Source organism: Podarcis tiliguerta (assembly GCF_965153285.1).
Source record: "Podarcis tiliguerta genome assembly, chromosome: 1".
NCBI lineage: Eukaryota > Metazoa > Chordata > Lepidosauria > Squamata > Lacertidae > Podarcis > Podarcis tiliguerta.
The window spans coordinates 73,974,866-73,997,407 of NC_139534.1; the positions used below are offsets into that span (position 1 = coordinate 73,974,866).

At 40.4% G+C, this 22,542-nt stretch overlaps 1 protein-coding gene across 1 annotated transcript in view; it reads left to right on the forward strand.

Moving 5' to 3' along the window:
• The window catches only part of LGR4 (leucine rich repeat containing G protein-coupled receptor 4), an 82,291-nt gene that overhangs the window by 22,792 nt on the left and 36,957 nt on the right, over positions 1-22,542 (forward strand). The window contains exon 2 of the mRNA XM_083428784.1: positions 15,233-15,304. Within this exon, the coding sequence (XP_083284910.1) occupies positions 15,233-15,304 (72 nt within the window). The remainder of the gene's footprint in view (positions 1-15,232; positions 15,305-22,542) is intronic.

A 22,542-nucleotide genomic window follows, 5' to 3' on the forward strand; every position in this document is an offset into this window, starting at 1 on the left:
TCTCACCCTGGACACTGATTCTGGGCCAGAGAAGCTAAGACAGCAGTTGCCAACCTCAGAAGAGATGAAGGTGGCTGTGAAAGGTACAGTGCACAGAATGATTATTGCCACACCCCCCCCCCCCCAAGGAGAAAGAGACAGGAGGAGATGGATTTGGAGGAGTTTTTTTTCCATTCTTGATCTAACCCCATCAGATCCAAGGCTTCTGACCATGGATGAGTATGCTGATAATGTACTTGCTACGTGGAGACATGGAGTGTACTCATTAATGGTTCATTGTCACCCTGGAAAAAAAGTGACAAGTGGGATGCCGCAGGGTTCTGTCCTGGACCCAATGTTGTTCAATGTCTTTTTTTTTTAATAATATTTTTTATTAAGTTTTTTACACAAAATATAAAAGAAAACAAGACTAAAAAGAAAAAGAACCAAGAAATATACAATACAACAACACATAAAACAACAACATAATACAAAACAAATCAGAAAAGAAAAAAACATTAATAAAAACAATTTCATTTTTATAATATTTCTTTCATTTACTTATTTCCCGACTTCCCCAAACCTCCCTTCACTTTGTTGTTCAATGTCTTTATAAATGACTTGGATGAAGGAATTGAGGGGATGCTCATCAAATTTGCAAATGACACCAAACTCTGAGGGGTAGCTAATGCCGCAGAAAATAGAATCAGAATTCAAAATGGCCTTAACAGATTGGAGAACTGGGCACAAGCTAACAAAATGAATTTCAATAGGGACACCTGTAAGGTTTGCACTTAGGCAGAAAGAACCAGATGAACAAATATAGGATGGGGGACACCTGTCCTCCTAGCAGTGCATGTGAAAAGGATCTCAGGGTCTTGGTGGACCACAAGCTTAACATGAGTCAACAGTGTGATGCAGCATAAAAAAAAAACCCCTAATGTTATTCTAAGCTGCATCAACAGACGTATAGTGTCCAGATCAAGAGAAGTAATAGCACCACTCTATTCTGCTTTAGTCAGACCACACTTGGAATCCTGTGTCCAATTCTGGGCACCACGATTTAAGAAGGATGTTGACAAGCTGGAATGTGTCCAGAGCAGGGCAACCAAGGTGATCAAGGGTCTGGAAACTAAGCCTTATGAGGAGCACCTGAAGGAGCTGGGTTTGTTTAGCTTGGAAAAGAGGAGACTTAGAGGAGATATGATAGCCATCTTCAAATATTTTAAGGGCTGTCACATGGAGGAGGCAGCATGTTTGTTTTCTCCTGCTCTGGAGGGTAGGATTCAAACCAATGGCTTCAAGTTGCAAGAAAGGAGATTCTAACTAAACATTCAGAAAAAACTTTATGACAGTAAGAGCATCCTCTTCCTCAAGATGCTTATACAGAGAAGGCATCATTTGGTGGTCAGTATACTGTGTAGTTAGAGTTCCAGTTCATTTACTGGAGATGTAGAGGATGAAAAACATGATCCCCTTGTTCAGATAAGAGAAATAGGTAGGATTCTTAACCTTTATCTAATTTTGTGTTGTGGATCTGTGAAAAGTTTGTTTATCGAATTCCAGGCTTTTATGTTTTCAAAGCCCTGTTGTAAATTACTTCCGTAGTTACTGCTCTGAAAACCCTTATAAACTTGCAGTATATCTTTCGTGCAGTGATTCCTAAGGTCATGCAACTGATGTCTCCTCTTCCCCCTCCACAGCCTACTGTTTCTTATGCCATGCTATACTCTGCCATCAGTGGAACGTTGAGCACATAGGCGATTGCTTAATGGCTGGCATGCAGTAACACAAATACTAATAAGTCTTTTCACAACAGTGTTGCTCTGTGATCTTGTTGACGGCTTGACTGACACATGAATAGGGTACATTAGAGCTGGTTACTGTGTCCAAATGCAAGCTAAGACATTGTGGCAGATAATAAAGAAGAATTGCATGGCATGTGAGTGAGGGGAAGCTGACATATACCAAGAAACTTACTTCCTTTCGCATGAACAGACCTGAACTGTTTTTCTAAAGAAGCACACACCCTGCAAACATTTCCAATGCTGTCTTAAAGATGTGATTCAGTAGACTATGAAAAGGAAGACTTTGCAGGACTGGTGGTGCAATATTTGAATGTACAAAGGCATTTATTATCATTGACAATGCATTGGTTTCGGAGAGCGGTGCCCTCAAAATGTTGGTGGACTACAGCTCCCATTATCCCTGACCATTGGTAGTGCTAGCAAGGACTGGAGGGATCTGAGCAACTTCTGGAGGGCACAACATTGACTCAGAATGTGGTACAATGGGTTACTGGACAGGGCGGAAGGTGAGAGATTCATGAAAGGGGGCATGTCAGGGTGCCTTGGTGCTCTGAGTTCCTCTGAGTCCTCAGTTGCATTGTGGGAGCCCAAGCCTCTTACAATAGTTCTTCCCAGGGTCTTGGTCAGGTGGGATCCTGAGAATAAAATGGCCTTTCCTCAATGGAGAGACACCATTGGACCCAACACAGTGATACGTAAAAGGTTTTTGGATTTTCCCCTGGAGTGAGTGGTAGGTGAATTGGAAAGCAGATTTATTTAAAATATTTATAATCCAATTTTCCTAAAGAATAATCAAAGGTCGTTAACAATATGATTATTAAAACAATGAAACATTAAAATTTGAATTACAAAGCCCGAGCTGCATAAAACAAGAAACCCAGAACATAATCGATAAAAAAGCAGGCTGCAGAGAGCAAAACAAATGTTATTCAGTGCTGTTTGTGTAAAAAGAACACACCTTTAAAGTGATATTGCAGTATTTAAAAATAAATCTCATGGGTTTTCTTCTGCTTTGGATTTGTCCCTCGTTCTTGTTTATAATTCCACCCCAGGGTTGGCGTCCTTGTGCTGGAACACACCCTCTCATTTTTGCTATATAACTTGCTTCACAGCCAAGGCAATTATGGCATAAAACAGTAGCTTTGGAAGTGAAGTAATGTGTCTCTTAAAAGATAATTGCTGACCTCTTACTATCCAGAATGTAATACTTGTCTGCAGCTGGGGTTTTTTTGTTTTGTTTTTAAGTTGCTTGGCTGAAAACTTTGTCAGTATGTCTTGCAAGAAAATATTATTACAAGTGAGAAGTTTGGAGGCCTTGGCTGAAATGGGCACCAAATACTCCCTGTGTCCAGATGGAATATGTATGGGAAAAGATTGTCTTTGAGATGGCATCAAAATGTTTGTGTGTATTTCATATTTATTAATTTATTCAGTTCCAATTTACCCATCATTCTAATCCCTGGACAGTTCTCTCTCTCTCTCTCTCTCTCTCTCTCTCTCTCTCTCACACACACACACACACACACACACACACTATGATTAAAGTAATAAAAATACATACTAAATTTTTAAACTATATATTAAATACGATGCGATATAGCCGATGAACTATCATCAGTATTGCTGGTGTTCATTGGGTAGGAAATCTTTTTGGCCTGGTGGGCAAGATCTGTATCTGTTTCCATCACTGTGGGCTAACTTTGACAGGTCAGCAAGACAACCCATCTTGACGTCAGGTGATTGATGTGTGGGCTGTCCCAGTTGCTTGTGAAAGTTTCTTGCCCAGCACTTTTAAAGTGTCTGACAAACCAGCTGGTTGTCACGCACTTGGGAACCAAATTACAAGGGGCTTTGCCAGCCCCGTGCTTTCCAACTACCAAGCATAGGGTTGGCAAAGCGGCCTCCTTCTGTCCTCCCATGGGGAACTTGGTATCACAGTTGATCCATCAAGTTTACACTTCAGCCCTGCGTTTCTGTACAGATTAGGTGCACAAGGAACCAGGTTGCGTAACTGATCACATACGAATCAGCTGTGAAGCAGGTGGCTGTGGGTTGCAGAAAATGGCCTGCAGCTCAGATGTTCCACACCCCTGCATTAATAGGTGGAGAGGTATATTTTTGTCAGCGTAAAGAGGTTAATATCATTGGTGCTAGTCATATACCTTTGAGGGTAGGGAGTTCCACTGACCAGGCACCACCACAGAGGTCTTATTTGTTGTCAGATGAGAACAACTTTTTTCAAATAAATTTTCTGTACAGGCAATGCTTAATCAACATCTGATTTCTTTGCATGGTGTCTGCAATTGTTGATTTAGTCCACAGTTGGTACTGATCAACTTAAGTTAAGTTAACCCACTATAAAGAAAGATCAAGTTTGCGCTGTAAGTGACCTTAAAAGTAAAGGTACCCCTGCCCGTACGGGCCAGTCGTGTCCGACTCTAGGGTTGTGCGCTTATCTCACTTAAGAGGCCGGGAGCCAGCGCTGTCCGAAGACACTTCTGTTTACCTTCCCGCTATAAAGCAGTACCTATTTATCTACTTGCACTTAGGGGTGCTTTCGAACTGCTAGGTGGGCAGGAGCTGGGACCGAAAGACGGGAGCTCAGCCCGCCGCGGGGATTCAAACCGCCGACCATACGATCGGCAAGTCCTAGGCACTGAGGTTTTACCCACAGTCCCACCCGCATCCACAAGTGACCTTATGGCTGTACAGATAGGACCTCAACAGTCGGTGATATGTGTTTCTTCCTGATATTGCTGTCGTTTAGTCATGTCTGACTCTTCGTGACCCCATGGACCAGAGCACGCCAGGCACTTCTGTCTTCCACTGCCTCCCGCACTTTGGTCAAACTCATGTTCGTAGCTTCAAGAACACTGTCCAACCATCTCGTCCTCTGTCGTCCGCTTCTCCTTGTGCCCTCCATCTTTCCCAACATCAGGGTCTTTTCCAGGGAGTCTTCTCTTCTCATGAGGTGGCCAAAGTATTGGAGCCTCAGCTTCACGATCTGTCCTTCCAGTGAGCACTCAGGGCTGATTTCCTTCAGAATGGATAGGTTTGATTTTCTTGCAGTCCATTGGACTCTCAAGAGTCTCCTCCAGCACCATAATTCAAAAGCATCAATTCTTCGGCGATCAGCCTTCTTTATGGTCCAGCTCTCACTTCCATATATCACTACTGGGAAAACCATAGCTTTAACTATACGGACCTTTGTTGGTAAGGTGATGTCTCTGCTTTTTAAGATGATGTCTAGGTTTGTCATTGCTTTTCTCCCAAGAAGCAGGCCTCTTTTAGTTTCGTGACTGCTGTCACCATCTGCAGTGATCATGGAACCCAAGAAAGTAAAATCTCTCACTGCCTCCATTTCTTCCCCTTCTATTTGCCAGGAGGTGATGGGCCCAGTGGCCATGATCTTAGTTTTTTTCATGTTGAGCTTCAGACCATATTTTGTGCTCTCCTCATTAAAAGGTTATTTAATTCCTCTTCGCTTTCTGCCATCAAGGTTGTGTCATCTGCATATCTGAGGTTGTTGATATTTCTTCCGGCAATCTTTATTCCGGCTTGGGATTCACCCAGTCCAGCCTTTCGCATGATGAATTCTGCATATAAGTTAAATAAGCACGGAGAAAATATACAGCCTTGTCATACTCCTTTCCCAATTTTGAACCAATCAGTTATTCCATATCCAGTTCTAACTGTAGCTTCTTGTCCCACATAGAGATTTCTCAGGAGACAGATGAGGTGATCAGGCACTCCCATTTCTTTAAGAAATTGCCATAGTTTGCTGTTTCCTGTTATTAGAATGATTAATTTGATGCCATGTGCAAATTGTTAATTTTACATGGGATAGATTCTGCCCAGAACTGTTAACTGTATTAATGTGTGACAAGCATATTTGACCTAATTTCATCCGAAATGGAAAGCACCTTAGATAGATTTGCTCCATTAAGTTTTGTGAAGTTTTGTTAGCATCATAACATCATAACAGAGATAGGAGCTTGTGCCCAGACCTGACTTTCATATGCAAGGTACTGTGTTAGTCCAATATTTCCCCCCCCCCACTAGAGGATTTTATTCAAATGCAGACAACTGCCTAATTCATAATGTAAATGTTATAATTAAATAAATCTGTGGCAGAGGGCCCAGATCTTGAAAATGACTGAATGGAACTTGCAGTATTAATTTCTGTGATCATGCAGCAAACAGGTTAAGCTTGCTTAGAAGATTCTGTGCAGAGGTTTAAAGGTGCTTTGTTGAAACATGATGATCATCAGCAAAACCTTTTTTCTCTTTAAACGATCACACATACAGGAAATAAATGTAGATGATTAAGTGGGGAACACAATATTTGGACACTTTCTAAAATTTGAAGAGTTAAAAAAAAGGTTTAAAGTTATGTGGGTTTTAAAATTCTTTCTGAAATCTGACAGAAGCTGCTTTGGGCTTCTTTTTCCACACTTGCACAGACACTTCTGTTCTTTTTACAGTTCCAATCTCCTGCTTCTGGCACGTTTTAGCAGGAAGGCATTGGTTCACGGTAGTATGTTCAAAAAATGGCTTGAGCAGAAACTGGGGCACACTTAATCATGCAACCTTTTATTTGAACCATCTAAGTTATGATTATTGGATTGGTTGCGCGCGTGTGCGCGCGCACACACACACACACACACTAGATGGGGAACCTCAGGCCCAGGGACTGAATGTGGCCCTGGTCCTTGGAAGTCTCTCCAGGCCACACTCCTTACCAGCCTTGTTTTGTAACCTTCAGTCTTATTGCCTGACTGTAAGGTGTCCTTGAACTTTGTTAGTGCCTCTTACTTGCATGGATGGGTGATCGAGAAGGGGTGTGGTGAGCATATGTACTAGCTATAGCCTACTGTATAAAGGTAACATTGTTGTTTCTTTTTCCATCCACTTCTACCTCTGGCCCTTCCCTTCGCTAGTATGTGGCCCCTGGAAGATTTCCAAGAAGGGAATGCATCCTTCCCTTCCACAATGTGGGAAAAGGTTCCAAACTGTGGCCCCACCAGTATTTCCCATTCCAAGAGTCAGCTTGTTCTCCAGCCAGAGTGTGGAATCTTTGTCCCTCCCTCCATATGCAGTGGGAGTAATTCATATTTCCCTGTGTAGTCTTGCATTTCCAGCAGTTTCCCCACTGCAGCTTCATGTTCTGGATGGTAAACTCCATTAAGCATCCTTGGCATGTGCTCAGTCTATAAAATGAAGTCAGTCTTGGCCACTACTTCAACTGTTTTACTAGGATCATTTCAGGGCTGTGGAATCCCTAGCCAGTCTACAAGCGAGATCAGCCAGGTGTTTCTAATTCTCATACTGAGTTTTAGAAAGTGTATGTGTGGGGTGAAAGAACAAGCAAATTGATAGAGAAATTCTGTTCTTTTTGATTAGCATTTTTGGCAGGACTGGAACATTTTATTGGGCTTTAAATGCTGATTTTCTCAAATAGAGTAGGTTAGACAAAATTTTAAATGCTTGTCACGATTCAACAAATTTTGATTGGCCAGCCATTATTTGTCCTAATCAGAAATATTGTCTATCTCCTGCCTATGCTCCCTTTTTCCTCTGTGGCATTTGCATAGTCTCCTGATGGCTGTAATTGTGAGGGGGGAAGCAGAGTTCTGTTTGAAGAGTATCTCAACATGCACATGTTCTGTTGGAGAGCGTCACAGAGTTGTGACGAGGAATTTAAGCTTAGGCGGGCTGCAATAAATATTTTCATGTACTTTTCTGCTCATATTATTGTTGTATGTCTATGGCTGTGTCTTCTTTCCCTCACCTCAGGGGTGGAGAACCTGTGGCCTTCCAGATCTCGTTGAACTATAACTCCTGTCATCCTTCACCATTAGCTGGGCTGATGGGATTTGGAATTCATCAAAAAATTTAGAGGGCCAACATTTGCCATTCTTGCCTACTGTAACCTTACCTTACCTAGGTAAGTTCATGGGCCAATCCAATGCCAAATGCTGAACTGAGATGCCATATCTGTTTCCAGCATTGGAGGACACCCATCACCAAGCTACCAAACCTGGTGGACAAGTTGGCAGTAATGTTCCAGTTATTCTTTAAAACTAAGCACCAGCACTTAAAGAAGAGATAGAAGGAAAATATGCCATCATCCATTCTCTCCCAACACATGCAACATACCCCCCCACTCCCACCTTTGAAATTATCCCGAAGAACAGCTAATGTCCTTCTGTGGACATTCAGTTTCTGTTCCCTACCTACTGTAGGTAATTATTACTGCTCAGTTGCTTAAGCACTCTTAAGTAATGACAGGTGCTTGTGTTGTACCATGTAGAATGATTCTTATGAAAGATTAAAAGCCCACAGGTGTTCATGCATAGCTCATGTGTTGTATACTGGCACCATGTAATTAAATGTAATTGCTGAACATTCTAAGCTAGATCTAGATATTTTTAAATAATGAACTGCAACTCAGTGTTGCTAAGCTTGCTCACTTATGAGCAATATAACAAATCCCATATTACTTGTGAATGTAGGACAGGACCATTTATTTTTCAGTTGTAATGATCTTATTTGTTAGTATTGCTTTTTGATCTTATCTAAGTAAATTATCACTTATTGTTTAGAGAAAGTATGCCTCCACTCCTCATTCATTCCTTGGTCTTTTCAGCCCATGAAGTGATTTGCTATGTTTTTAAACTTCTCATTAAAAAGGACTAATGCTATGCTATTGATTGGGGGGTTGCTTTTTAAACTAGGCCCCTTACTTACCTGGGATCCATTAATGGGCTATACCAGCTACCTTGATAAACTAACATCATATCTTGAAAGCAGAGAATGTTATACATGAACTAAAGTGTTGAGATGATCTGCCCCTCAATTAATTCTGTGGAAAATAACACTGGTTTTGCTGTCTTGTTTAGAATTTGTTTCCTACATACTTTAAACATAGACTTAATTTTTTACATATTTCACATATAGGAAACTATGTTTTAACGTATGTTGAACTTGATTTTAAACATATTTAAAACTCTACAAATTATGGTGATGTTGTCCTGGACTTACTGACCTTTGTTCAAGCTTAACTACTGATCTTATGTGGTGGTTAGATTTTATTATGAAACCCCTGAAACAAAAAAATAAAAATAAAACAAAAAAACAAAAAAAGAGGGTGCAAGTAAGAGCCAGATAGTATTTAACACAATCTGGAGAGAGCGAGCAAACACTTCAGCTTGTGCAGAGCTTCTCCTTTCAGTGTTATATAATTAATTGCACATCTTCGTGAAATGTTGTCCTTCATGGAGATTTTCCGGGTTTACAATGTGAACTGGTGGCATCTTGTATGCTCTCTTCTGCATTTTAGGAAAAAGAATTCCAGTATGAAACTTAAACCTCCCATTTGCAAGACGACAGCTGAAAACATAGAACCCCTTTGAACAGTCATAATAAAGGAGACAGATAAATGTTTGTGCTTTTTCAACTGTTCCTATCCCGTTGCAAAATAAGTAGCTGTTTTAGGTTTCTGGTTTTGTTTTAAAGTTAACGTTTAGAGACAGGTGGTGTTAAAATAATGTGGAGACATAATACCAGTAAGGCATAAAGTACCAGATTAAATACAGCTGCTAATCTCAAATACGTTGGTTTTTTAAGTAAAAATGAAGACCCTTTGATACCAGGCTTATCTGTGATTGCCCAGGGTGGTTGACTGTCTTTAATTTCAGTCTCCTTGGTGGGATGTTCAGTGCAGTCAAAAGAGAGGTCAGGATATAGTGGTAGATCTCTGGCTGATTTGCAGTAGATCACTGAGGATTTCTGACTCCTACTTTAATGATAGCAAACCACCACCACCCCCGTCCCCATAAGGCTGCTGAAACTAAGCAAGCTTGAGAGGAAGTGAAGAATGGTTTTTTTGTGTGAAAGGACTGTGAGCTCACATCTGGAACTGAGAACAAATTCCCGGGCTGAGATACACACAAGAGGTGTCCTGTTCCTTAATTCTTAGTATACACCCACCCAGCCCCTTCCTATGGCACTTGGATACAGCTGGTGGACCCTTGGTTTTCTAGGGAAAAGACAAGTAGATCCCTTAAGCTTGAGGTTTACCCACCCCTTTCTTTGTGCATTCTTAAACAACACAGTGATAAACCCCCCACAAAAATTATTGCATGAAGGATGTGAGAAATATCCTGAGTTCTTATTACTTAAAAGAAAGTAGTCTTCCAGCATTCCTAGAATCAGGAGCAAGGCAAATAATTTGCCAAACCATACAGTTTCAGGGAGTGTCCACCAAAGTGCACTCTTAATTTGTTGGATCAAGATAGCTGTTCCTGGGGTTGTTCTTCTGTTGTGTCGAGTTTGGTTGTATGAGATGTGGGTGCATCAGCACTGCTGCACCTTATACCATCCCAAGATAATTTGAATTATTTCCTACTTGAACCCAATCTTGCTCTAGTTACTGCTTTATAGTTGGGGAATATGTAGGATGGGAAGCTAGAGAAAGTCAGGCAACAGCACTTCTCAAATGGGTGTGAACAAGTTGTACCTGATACAGTTGCTGGTGTGCTTGTTGCATTTGATGACAGTTGCTACCAGTATTTGGTCTGTGAACCCTAGAAAGAAAACGTGCCTCTGACCTACTTGCAAAGGGTCAGTTGTCATTAGATTCACCAACCCACTTGTGGATAAGTTTTCCCCTCCCATGTTCAGTATAAGCCAGAAGGTAACAGCTGTCACTTTCAGCAGTAAGGCAGGCCAACCAGTGTCAGCTATACTGTTAGTTCCAGCTTTAGCTGTTAAGACCAAAGATAGGATTCACACATATCTCCACCTCCCACTTACAAAATGGAGGTACTGCTGCCTGCTTCACTTTCTTTCTTGAAATAGTACAGAGAAGGCAGAATATCCTCAGAACCATACTAGAGGGTCCTCAGGGCTGATGTAAGCTACAGTGAGGGGGGGAGTATTTGACCCCTTGCTAAATTTGCCCGTTTGCCCTCTGACGGGGAAATGACCAGTCCATAATTTTAATGGTAGGTATATTGTAGCTGTGAGAGACAGAATAACAACAGGAAAGCCCCCCAGAAATCCAGAAGACATTTTGTTAATTGGTCGCTCCAGGATGTGCCTTTGTTTCAATTCAGGCTCATTGATTTTGGACCATCACATGAATAACAGCATGTTAGGCACATGATGTTGCTTGCCTTGAACCTCTGTATATTTTACTATGCACATCAATTCTAGTTTATTCCCACAGTAAGGCAGCTGCCATTTTCAGATGCTGATAAAGGAGCTTCTTGTTCTCTCTACTGTTGCCCTGGGGAACCCTTTAATGGAAGCCTGAATTAATTTTGAGGCTGTGTTCTAACATTTGCTCTAGGTGGTTGATTATATAGTTAATTGTACTTGGTTTAATAAAAGAAACAAGTAATTTAAAAGATAAGACTCTCCTGATTACCTTTTTTATTGCCAACAATGTATTTTGTTCAATCAAGAAATTTATTTAAAATTGTTAGGATTTTTTTATGGTCTGCGTTTAAGGGAATAGATTTATAAGATGAGTGAGTGAAGAATATTTCATTAGGCAAGGTACCTAGAATCAGGTCAGTGAAGAGTATTAGCTTCTCTCTTGCCTTGAGGTCCTATTAAAACTGCTACCATGACTCAATGTTGTGTGAACTGTCGCCTATTAATTTGAACCTTAAATCTCACAAACCAATCCTTTCAAAGTAGCTTTTCCTGAACCATGTGATAAAATGGTATTTCAAACTACTTGCTCAATGGAGAGTATGGCCCACCAACCATTTACCAATGGACTAGCTCCACCATGTCACTTTCAAATGTTGGTTCCCCTCAATTACACTAAAATTTTGACTCTTTTCTGCTGCTCTATGGAATTATAGAGTGCCTTTTTACAATTATTCTGTTCAGCAATTTTGTACTGTTTCTGTGAAAAAGCTGTTTCTATTCCACTAAAATTGGGGCTGCATTCCAGTCTCCTGTGTGAGTTAGACATAGACTACAAAGGGTTTATGGAACCATCTAGTTGAGGAAGCAATGCAGCCTGGTGAGTGAAATTGCGTGTTCATGGCACTTGAAAGGAAGAGCTGAGTTGTGGCTTTAGTTGCACTTAGAACCATGGAACTGTAGAGGTGAATGAGACAACAAGGATCGTCCAGTGCAACCCCCTGCAATGCAGGAATCTTTTGCCTGCAGTGGGGCTCGAACCCACAACCCTGAAATTTAGAGTCTCATGCTTTACCAACTGAGCTATCCCTCATGGACCTTTACTTAATGGGTTAAGTGTCTCGTAAATATGCTAAGAGGACAGCTTGCCAAGGAACTGGTCACCTTTTAAAAAAATTGATTGAAACTGGTTGTTGCCTGAGACTGTTAAATAAACGATGAAGTTGCTATAAGCTTATTAATTGGTCATTCTGACATGGGGAAGGATCAGTTTATATAACATTACAGAGGATTGCGGCTCCTATAATAGAAGTATAAAAGCCATGTGCGCAAGGTGGACTGTGGTGATCAGGGCGGATTTGGGCACTGCTTTATATGAGGTTAGGCATCACTACAATAAAAATTGTGCATCCCTCACAACTGATGATGCCCTGCATGTGTTTTGCCTTTGAGGCTCCGGTGCTTTTTGTACCATATTTTGAAAAGTAAAATATGACTCTGGCTTTATAGCTGTGACATAAAATTCCCAAAAGTTATAAGGATAGGTAAGGCAAGTAAGGTAATGTGTCTTCCTCCTCTCTCCTTTCTCTGTTCTTTCTTTCGGTTGCCTTTCTCGTTCTGCATCCATGCTAGAATCTTGGTGTCCAGCCAGTCCCAATCAAAGTTAGCCCAAACAATCCAATTTGTAAACTCAGTGAGCTCTCCAGCTGCTCATTTATTTGTTGAAAATTAGGGCCAAACCTGCCACTTCAGATATTTTCTTGTTTGCTGTTCAGAAGTTATTTGCAATATTTGGCACAGTATCTTCCATTCTTTTCTGAATAAACTCCTTTGCAACTCTAGATGCACTCTAAACACAGTGTTACAAAAGCCAAAATAAATGTCTCTTCTGGCTGATGAGCACCAGACAACTTATTCTGTTTGCTGGTATGTCAAATTCTATCAGGCAACTTTAATACCTTTATATCCAAAGTATGAAACTGGCAGTAATATGGCAGATGGTATGTGTTTGTTTGAACCAGGCAGCTAGATAATTTGATTCTGTATATGTAACTAGAGATTTTTTGGGGGGAAATTGTTTATTCCTTTGGATTTTATAATAAATACCACTGCTTCTGTGACAACTAGTTAAAACAAAACCGTCCTAAAGTAAGAAAACTGAATTCTGGTAGTAAAGATGACACTGCCATGGTCAATACAATCTCCATTCTTCACAACAATAATTTTGTTTTGTACCACCCTATAAAAACATGGGAATAACTCTTGTACAGTATACACATCCACCATAGTAATGTAAAAGGAGAAAGTGCAATAGAGGTATAGGTTAAGAAGTGAGCAGAGAAGAGTGGATAAGAATTTTAAAAAATAAAATAGCAATAACTTTAAGTGGATTTGATTCTAGCCAAACTTATCATGTTATCCTTTTTTAGATTGAAGCAAAGCAGTGCATTTCACACCCAACAGTAAATATTTTTGAAACATTTCACACCCAAAAGTAAATATTTTTGAAATGCTTTGGGTCATCATCCTTTTTCCTTTGTTTTCTCCACTTCAGCTGCTCTAAACAGACCTCTGATAGAGCAGGTAATGGTTCTGTATAAAGAAAAATACTCTGCAGTTGTGCTTTCAGCAAGCTGTAAGAGGAAACAAACAAATTGCCCTGCATACCTATCATGTAAGCACTTGCCTGCATTTGTTCATGGGCTGAAATTGAAATCTGCTTAAAACTATTACCTTGAGGACTTTTTTTATAGGTTTTGCAGGAACGTATGACTGTGGTAGAGCTGAGGCATGTTCCTGCTATTCTTGTCAGCTGTCCCAGAAGCCTCATTTGCCGGAGGGGTTTTATTTTATCAGGTCTGAATGCATTCATTGATAGTTGTGCTTTTCTCTCTCTCAAGCAGACAGTATGCTTGAATGCTGGGTGGTCACATTTGAATTTTTTATTTTTTTACTACTGCTTAGTAGTACAAGAGTAGCTTTAATAGAATGCATAGAGTTTATGTGCACACTTGTTGTGACTACTGCCCAAAGAATACAAAGGGTGTTGTATTCTTTGGGCAGTGAAGGGACAGAGAGTCCATATAAGCAACCATCTTGGGTACCCATTTAAGAAATAAAGGGTGCATTTAACCACACATTTTACCCCACTTCTGCATCTGATGATGTTTGCCACTTGGCAGGAAAATACAGACAAACAAGTTACCCAAGGATGAGTGAAATGTTTGGGCTCCAAGTATCTTCTCCATGTATTTATATACTACGTTTATATCTACCTTTCCTTGGAGGAGCTCGGGTACATGGTTCTTTTCGTATTTCCCCCTCTCAAACCCACCTGTGATCTGTAAGAGATGGTGACTGGCCCAAGGTCATCCAGTGAGATTATTGGCTAAGTGAGGATTTGAACCCTGGTCTCACAGGTCCTACTCCAGCATTTGAACCACTACACCACACTGTCCTTCCACACCACACTGACTCTAGCCTGTTCCCATATGATAGTGGGAACCAGCTTGTTTTGTGTTACAGGTGTGCTGAGTGCTGAGGTTAGAAAGCACCTTTTCATGATGTCAGCTATGCCATGCCCTTTTTCAGGATACTCCATTCGGTTACCCCTCAGTTTCCCCCCACCTCCCCAATATTCCATGCCCACTGAGCATGCTCAGTTCTTATTAGGTGGTTCTGTTTGGTGTTTTCGGGCTCCCCCAAGCCTGCTGATACATTCCTGCTGCTGTCTTATCTTTATAAAGACTGATACAGTGGTACCTCAGGTTACAAACACTTTGGGTTACAGACTCCGCTAACCCAGAAGTGGTACCTTGGGTTAAGAACTTTACTTGAGGATGACAACAGAAATCGTGTTCTGGCAGTGCGGTGGCAGCGGGAGGCCCCATTAGCTAAAGTGGTACCTCAGGTTAAGAATGGTTTCAGGTTAAGAATGGACCTCCAGAACGAATTAAGTTCATAACCAGAGGTACCACTGTACATGGAGAATGAGTTTGGCTATTGGTATATACATCTGGAGCATGACTTTTAATACAGGCATGACCTTTAATACAGGTTTAAATATTTAATAGGAAAAACATTGATTTTGTGTAATATACTAGATTCTCTATTGAAACAATTTTCACACTATCGAGTTTTGAAACATTTAGCTTTCATTTCTTTTCCCCATGTGACCTTTTTATTCTCACAGTAGACTTAATTAGATTTGTGTTCTAGAAAGGCTACTTAATCGGCACATTTTGTTCACCCTGCAATGCTTTTTCTTCTCCTGTTTTTTCTAGGGATATCAGTATGAACAATATAACAAGGTTACCAGAAGATGCATTCAAGAATTTTCCTTACCTTGAAGAGTTGTGAGTATTGACTCTAACCTGCTTTTGTGGCATGGGGTGTGAGTAAAGGTTGTCTGAGAAATGCATGTAAAAGTAAATAGTGATATGTGAATCAACTGTGAACAAAGAAGGCATTGTACTTAATAGTTTTAAAAAATCCTATATGTGCTTCAAAGCCAGGATGCTATTTACATGGAACCTTTTTTATAGTAATTATTTTAATTGTGATTGCAGTGATGACATAGGCTTAATTACAGTGCTATCCAAAGATAACACAGGGACTGTGCAATTACCACTGTTTTAAATGGAGCTATGCTAGACTGATTGCATAGCTTTTATAAAATGTGCTATAGTTACTGTGGTTCCCATCAGCCTAGGTTGGGACAAGTACTGTGTGTGTGTGTGTGTGTGTGTGTGTGTGGTGTGGTGTGTGTAAAGGTTGGGAAGTGTTGAGAAAGTGAGACTTTGTGAGAAACACCCAGATGTGCTCATTAAATGCATCCCATTTCCTTAAATGTTTCATGTGAAAGGGTATTCCTCACTCATGGCCCCAACCGAACATAAATGAGAAGGGGTTTGAGAATGTGGACGTGAACGTGGACAGAACAGGCAATGAAGTAGCAAGAAAAAAAATGCTTAAAGTAGAAAACCCTGTGACATATATCTTCTTTCATTCCATTAAAATACAGCTCCCTTTTTAATAATTCCTCAACAGTGGTGTGGCACACTCAAAGCATACTGAGAGTGCTTTTCTTTTTAGAGACAAATTTAAGTTGAAAACCCTCAACGAATAGGTTGGGAATCTCGCAGAGATTAGGGTAGTGCCTATATTCTTTTTCAGGATATAATATGTGGTTAGCTTGTGCCCCTTCAGTCATTGTTGGGCTTGCTGGCTGGGGCTGATGGGAGATGGAGTCCAACAACTTCTTGAGTTCTCCATCTGGAGGTCCAAAGTTTTAAATGATTGCTCAAATATGACCCAGTAGAACAATTGCATGCAAGTTTATAGAATATTAATAGCACTACAACTTGATTCAGAATAATGCCATTTACTGGTAATGCAAAAATCTTAAATATTGGTTGTAGCTGCTACTGTTTAATTGTAAACAGCCTCAAAATAAAATGCACAAGGATGGTAATTGGCTACGTGAGAATGTGAGCAGGGAGATCCTTGATGCAAACATTGCTTTGGCAATGATTCACAAGGTGGGTGGCCATAGACAAGCCATTATCTTCAGTCCTAGTCCCTGTCCCAGAATATAGAGGAGACGATACTACCAAGCTTCCTTGCAGAGTGTTGCAACATACCATGAAAAAATTAATAATATGTGGAACACTTCAAACATCCTAACAGCACTATATAATTGCTAAGTTAATAAATAATAGACATTTATTAATATTAAAGGAGGCAAGTTATATCAGGTGCTTTATATAATAGATTGAAAACTGTGTTGCATGTTTATTTTATATATAAATATTTCTATATAAATATTTGCTGTATAGTATGATGGTGTCCTTCTCCTCACGTGTTTCTATATGTTTAAAATAAATAAGCAACTCTTTGAATGACTTGCATTCATCTCTCGCCACCCCCACCTCTGCCTATAAGTACAAAGCAATAAAACCAAACTATGTGGGTGTTTCAGTCTTTATGTAACTTCTGTAAACTTGGGGTGTGTCTTGAGATGAGGAGCCGAAAGGCAGAACCTTTAGCCACTATATACTTGGAACTCCATTGCACAATACCCAAAGTATCTTTATTGCAAACTGTAATGATAGTGCTTAGGAAGAAGAAGAAGAAAAAGCATAGAAAAGTTTCCCATTTTATTATGGGACTGAGAAATCCTGATTTAATTTATTACTTGCCTTTCTGGTGCAACATTCTAACATATTTCTGTTCCCTTGCTACAAAAATGAAAAGAATTTAAGGTGTGTCTTTTTCATCATGCACATTATCAAGCTCGAAAAGCTATACAAGAGAAAAGAAACATACTCATGCTCTGAATCCAAGTATACAAATGTGTGAATAGTGTCACCATGACCTGGTTCACACATAAAGCGAAGCTAAACTACGGCTTAGTGCAAACGTGTGGGTTCCTGGAGAGGAGATTATGGTTGTTGTACTGCTGTGAGCTAATACATGGGTCATAGCCACATCATACATTTAAATCGCTCTTGTACTGCTGTAGCACTAATGGCTTCCACCAAAAATATTGTAAACTGTAGTTTGTTCAGGGGGCTAGGAATTATAGTTCTATCAGGGCTCTTAACAACTCTCAGCACCCTAATAGGTTCCCAGGGTTCTTTGGGAAAAGCCATGACAGTCAAAGTGGTATAAGAGTGACCCTGGCTTAGTGTGCTGTCCAAATCCAGGCTTGTGATTTGTCTTGCAACAAACAAGTAATGGGTGTATCCAAGGTTTGTTCCTTGAGTTTACAGCTCATGGTTTGTCTTGCTATGACTGCAGTCTTAAGCATAGTTTCCTAGGTGCGAACTCTTATTGCATTTGGCGATCCTTTCTTCTGACTGCATAGGTTCAGTTAGTAAAACACAGTGTGACCTTTAGCAAAAGGTTTTCAGGTAGCTGAAATGCATCCTTTAGCGTTTAAAAATATTTCAAAGAAATGTTGCCATTTAAACTGCTAGCATGAAGTAGGGAACCCATCAAAGGAAGAATTGTCCAGCCTCTGCTTGGTTATTTCTTCCTTCTCTGACTTCCTATTTGCTGACCTGTCTCAATAGCAAAACTTGAAAGTGTCATTATCACCTCAGTCACTTGCCAGATCAAGGAGTGTCTGTTAGTTAGTTACCCTAGTGCTTTGACACATGCCATAATTTCTCCTCAGAAAAAAAAGTTCTGTGCTCCCCATTCCTGTTTTTGCTCCACAGTGCCACTGCTTCAACTACCAGATGTTTCAACAGTGCTGATTTCTTTAAGTGTTGTTGCTGCATGTTTATTTGGGGGGTTTTTTAGGAGTGGTGGGGGAGATGTGTAAATAGTCAGTGGGTGGCATTGCACTTAACTGGGTCTGGGTGGAGTCAGGAATTTCCTGCTAATATTTTCTACTTCTTAGAAAAAAAGCAAGGAAGTTCTTAGCAGGCTTCTTCACTGGTCCTCTTAAGTCTTCTGTGACAACAGCTATTTTCTTCCCAGTGAGTAGTATTTTTCCAGCGTGGGAATTGGGAGGGAAGAATCTGAAATCCCCAGAAGCACAGAAACTAAAAAACTCACCAGCCTACTTCGTCCAAACTCTCTGATACAAAAAGGTTCCACCCACGAACAAGAGCCTCAAGGAAAGCAGCACAAAATAGCAGACATACTTCAACTACATATTTTGTTGACCTTTTTTTGATTCCGTGTGCTCTAGTTTTCTGACTTGGATTAGCAGGCAAACCTGAAACACCCTCTGCTAACTGTAATGAAAATAGGATGCATTTATTACGACAAAGAGTTACAATTTGTTGAGTTGCAACATCTAGTCCTATGATACGTTGGAATGGCTGCATGGTCATTTTATTGCGTTTGCTTACACTGCTGGATAAATTTAGGTCTCATTCACAAAACAAAATGCATGAAAACAAATGCTACTGGGCATTGCAAATCTTACTACAACTGAATTCAAAAGGCTCTAGGCCTTTCAGTTCCCTGATGGTGTTAAAAATAAGTAGAGAACACTTTCATAAAAGGAATGTAAGCCAATGCTTCCTGCCCCCCCCCCCCAGTTAATAGACTTGGGATGCAATCCAAAAACCCAATCCTACATGCTAGGGTGGTACAGTGGTTTCCTTTCACCCAACTTGGAACAGGTTCACCAGCCTCCTCTGTTGAGTGACACCAGCACAGACATCCCTGTTCTACCACTGAAAGTGGACAGAAGTATTACCGGTGGGAAGCCTGCAGAAAGCCCACAAATTGGATGTTCTAGGGGAAGGGATTATCTGATCTGCAATTCAATGGATCCTGAGCCAGCCCCTTGTGATGCCAACTCTTAGACTGGTATAGCCCAGAGCAGGCTTTTGCCTGCTTCTGTCTTGACCTGCATGGATTACAGGGTGGTGGTGCTGACAGTGGCAGCTCCATTGCACCCTGCTGCTTACCAACTGGGGATTGTTCTCCATTGGTGAAAAGGGATCATGGAGCCTGATCCTGACCAGCTTCAGTCAAAGCTGGAGAGAGATGGCACACAGAAAGCTCATCTCTAAACTGCTTACTTTAATAATGAGTTATAGGAGAAGGGAGTTGATGGGACAGAGGACTCAGTATCCTAATCGGAAGGAAGAAAATGAAGTATGTGAATTTGCAGGAGAAGGCTGCTAAGACCTTTCAGGTGGTAGATGAATAAATGATTAAGTTAATTTGGAATATGCAGAAAACGTAAAAAATAAATTCAATGAACTGCAGAAAGGGGGAAGGAAGTCAAGTTTAGAAATGTTAAAATGATTGTAAAATTATTGAAGTGTATAAAATTGAAAATCATACATAAAAATTAAAAAAAAAATCCTCTCAGGTGTGTATTGGTAGTTAAGATGAAATTCCTACCTGCTTCACTTTCCACTGAAGGAGATTGGAGTCTGTTACAAGAAAGGGATTTCTTAACTAGGCAGGAGGAGAAGGGTTTTTTTTAAAAAGGGGAGAAACAAAAGCGTGGGGGACTGGCACCTTCATTAGAAAGGGCAGTTTTGGGAATCAATTTTAAGTTATGCATATTCATTTAAAAACCCCAACATCCAAAAAGAAAATTAATGTCCAAAGCTGAATTAAGATAGATGAGACAGAAGGGATCTATATTAAACTGTGTCCAGGTGTTTCATGCTACCTGACTTGGTAAGCATCATTTTGCTTCTGTTGGGTCACACAGGAGCCTTTTAGTATGCCACAAACTAAAGCAGGCATGCTTCACATTCTAATATATATGCCTTTGTTTTCTGTGGTTCATTTTGGCCTCTCCATGCCAGGTTACTATAATTAGCTTGTTTAATCTCCCCTCCTCCCCCATGGCCTTTTGCAAAGTTTGTTGTTTACATGATGGTGACTTCTAATTATCACAAGGGCAGCCATCAATATGAGTGTCTCAGTTTATACACAGATGAAAAGCAGGGCATGGATTTGTATTATTCACTGCTCTGTTTTGCACTTAACAACTTTTAATTTTCTACGCCATCTCCATAGGAATCTTAACAATACTTAGGAATATAGTTGAAATTCTCTTGTCTTTCTCTATAACAGATACTTGTGTAAAAGCAATTTACAAATGACGGAATTGATCAGAGTCTATAAAGAACAGCTGATCACCAAGGGCTTTGCCAGGTCATTTAATGAGGTGTGCTCTTTAAACAAATGTAATATGAATATAAGGTAAAAGTAAAGGACCTCTGGATGGTATAGTCCAGTCAATGATGACTGTGGTATGTGGCGCTCATCTCACTTTTCAGGCTGAGGGAGCCAGCGTTTGTCCACAGACAGCTTTCTGGGTCATGTGGCCAGCATGACTAAACCACTACTGGTGCACGGAGGACCGTGACAAGTGCCAGAGCGTACAGAAATGCCATTTACCTTCCTGCCGCAGCTGTACCTATTTATCTACTTGCACTGGTATGCTTTCGAACTGCTAGGTTGGCAGAAGCTGGGGCAGAGCAGCAGGAGCTCAGCACCACCACACCAATTTGAACTGACAACTCTCCAATCAGCAAGCCCAAGAGGCTCAGTGGTTTAGACCACAGTGGCACCTACGTACCTTAATATGAATATGCAACAGCCCTGCATATGATACAAAAAATAAAATTCTCGTGAGTGTTTGCCTGCAATTTACCAGCCTTCCTTACAAAGGAATTTATATTTCTGCACAGGTTGCTGTGTTTCACTAAAAATAGGTATTTTAAAAACAAATTTAGCTTTGTTGGCCCATTGGAAAACACCTTGAAATCCAGTTGGACAGTACCTTTATTATGCCACATAAGTGTTGCAAGCTTTTGAGTTCTCCAGAACTACTTATTTAGGTAAGATGCTATACAAACTGTGTAAGAGGTGAGGAAAATTTTAAAATAAATAAATACAAAAGGTAGGGTGGTGGTGTAACTGTGAGGTCAGCTTCTGTGATGCAGTCTTGCTCCAAGATTCCTTCTTTTTCATAAAAATAATTTATGCTGCCAATATTTTGAGTTCTGTGTAACTCACAGGCTAGCACAGTAAATGACAGCATCACATCCAAAGCACCGTGTTCCATTAACAACACTAAAATATTGGCTATATTAGGCTCCAATGTGATTTAAGTCTTAATGTAACCCCTAAGTCCTACCTTCCCCCTTAATTTTTTTTATTGGATGTTTTATTTGAAAAAAAAATACAGATTTGTGGAATAAATTAACAGCAAACCAGTGTCCCTCAATCCTAAATTCATTTAGTTAAAAGCACAGAGCAGCTCACAAAAACCGGTAGGGGTGTGTGCACCTACTTGCTACCTGTGATTGTTGTTTCCATCATACTGAGCTTTGGTGTAATGTTTGAACCAGACCTCTTTATGCCTATCTCTTTTTAAAAAATGACTCTCCAACCCCTTTGTGGTTGAAACTGTATGAGAAGCTACTCCCTAGAATTGTGTTGATGCGTCATGGGTGGAATGTGCCTTCCCAGAGGGGTTATGCCGACTGACACTAGGCTGGTATTTAGCATCCACTTCTCATTAGTTATTATTATTATTATTATTATTATTATTAGTTGATGTTGATGTTGAACAGTATTGTGTTTGCCTTGTTTCTTGCTTTATTCTTATGCTACTGTGTTTTGGAAGTTACTGAGCTTTTTTCAGTTTGGCCCAAAGTTGTTGTGCGTTTTCTTTTTTGCAAAATCTCAAAAAAAATAAAAGGAAGTTTTTGAGCTATTTTTAAGAAAATTCACCAAAAACTACACTTCAGACATGGGTTGCCATACATCTGGATTTTCCTAGGCATTTTAGTGATTTCGGCCCAGACACTGTTTCCAACTGCTGAATCCCGGCTGTGTCTGGACATATGGCAGCCCTAATCAGTGCCCTGCCTGAGGACTTGTGCTTGCACAATGGAACTTGCTCAGGATTTTTGTTAGGAGAGGGGCAGAGCCTCAGATTTGTATTTTTAAAATTGATTTAGGTGGCAGCTGCACCCCTTGGCTGTACCCCTACTTTGCACCCCCTGACCTTGTCTTGGGGAACGCAGGAGAACCTCCAGAACTGTGCAGGGGAGAAGAGAGGGAGTGGTCCATCTGGAAGCTACAGTGCTTGTGT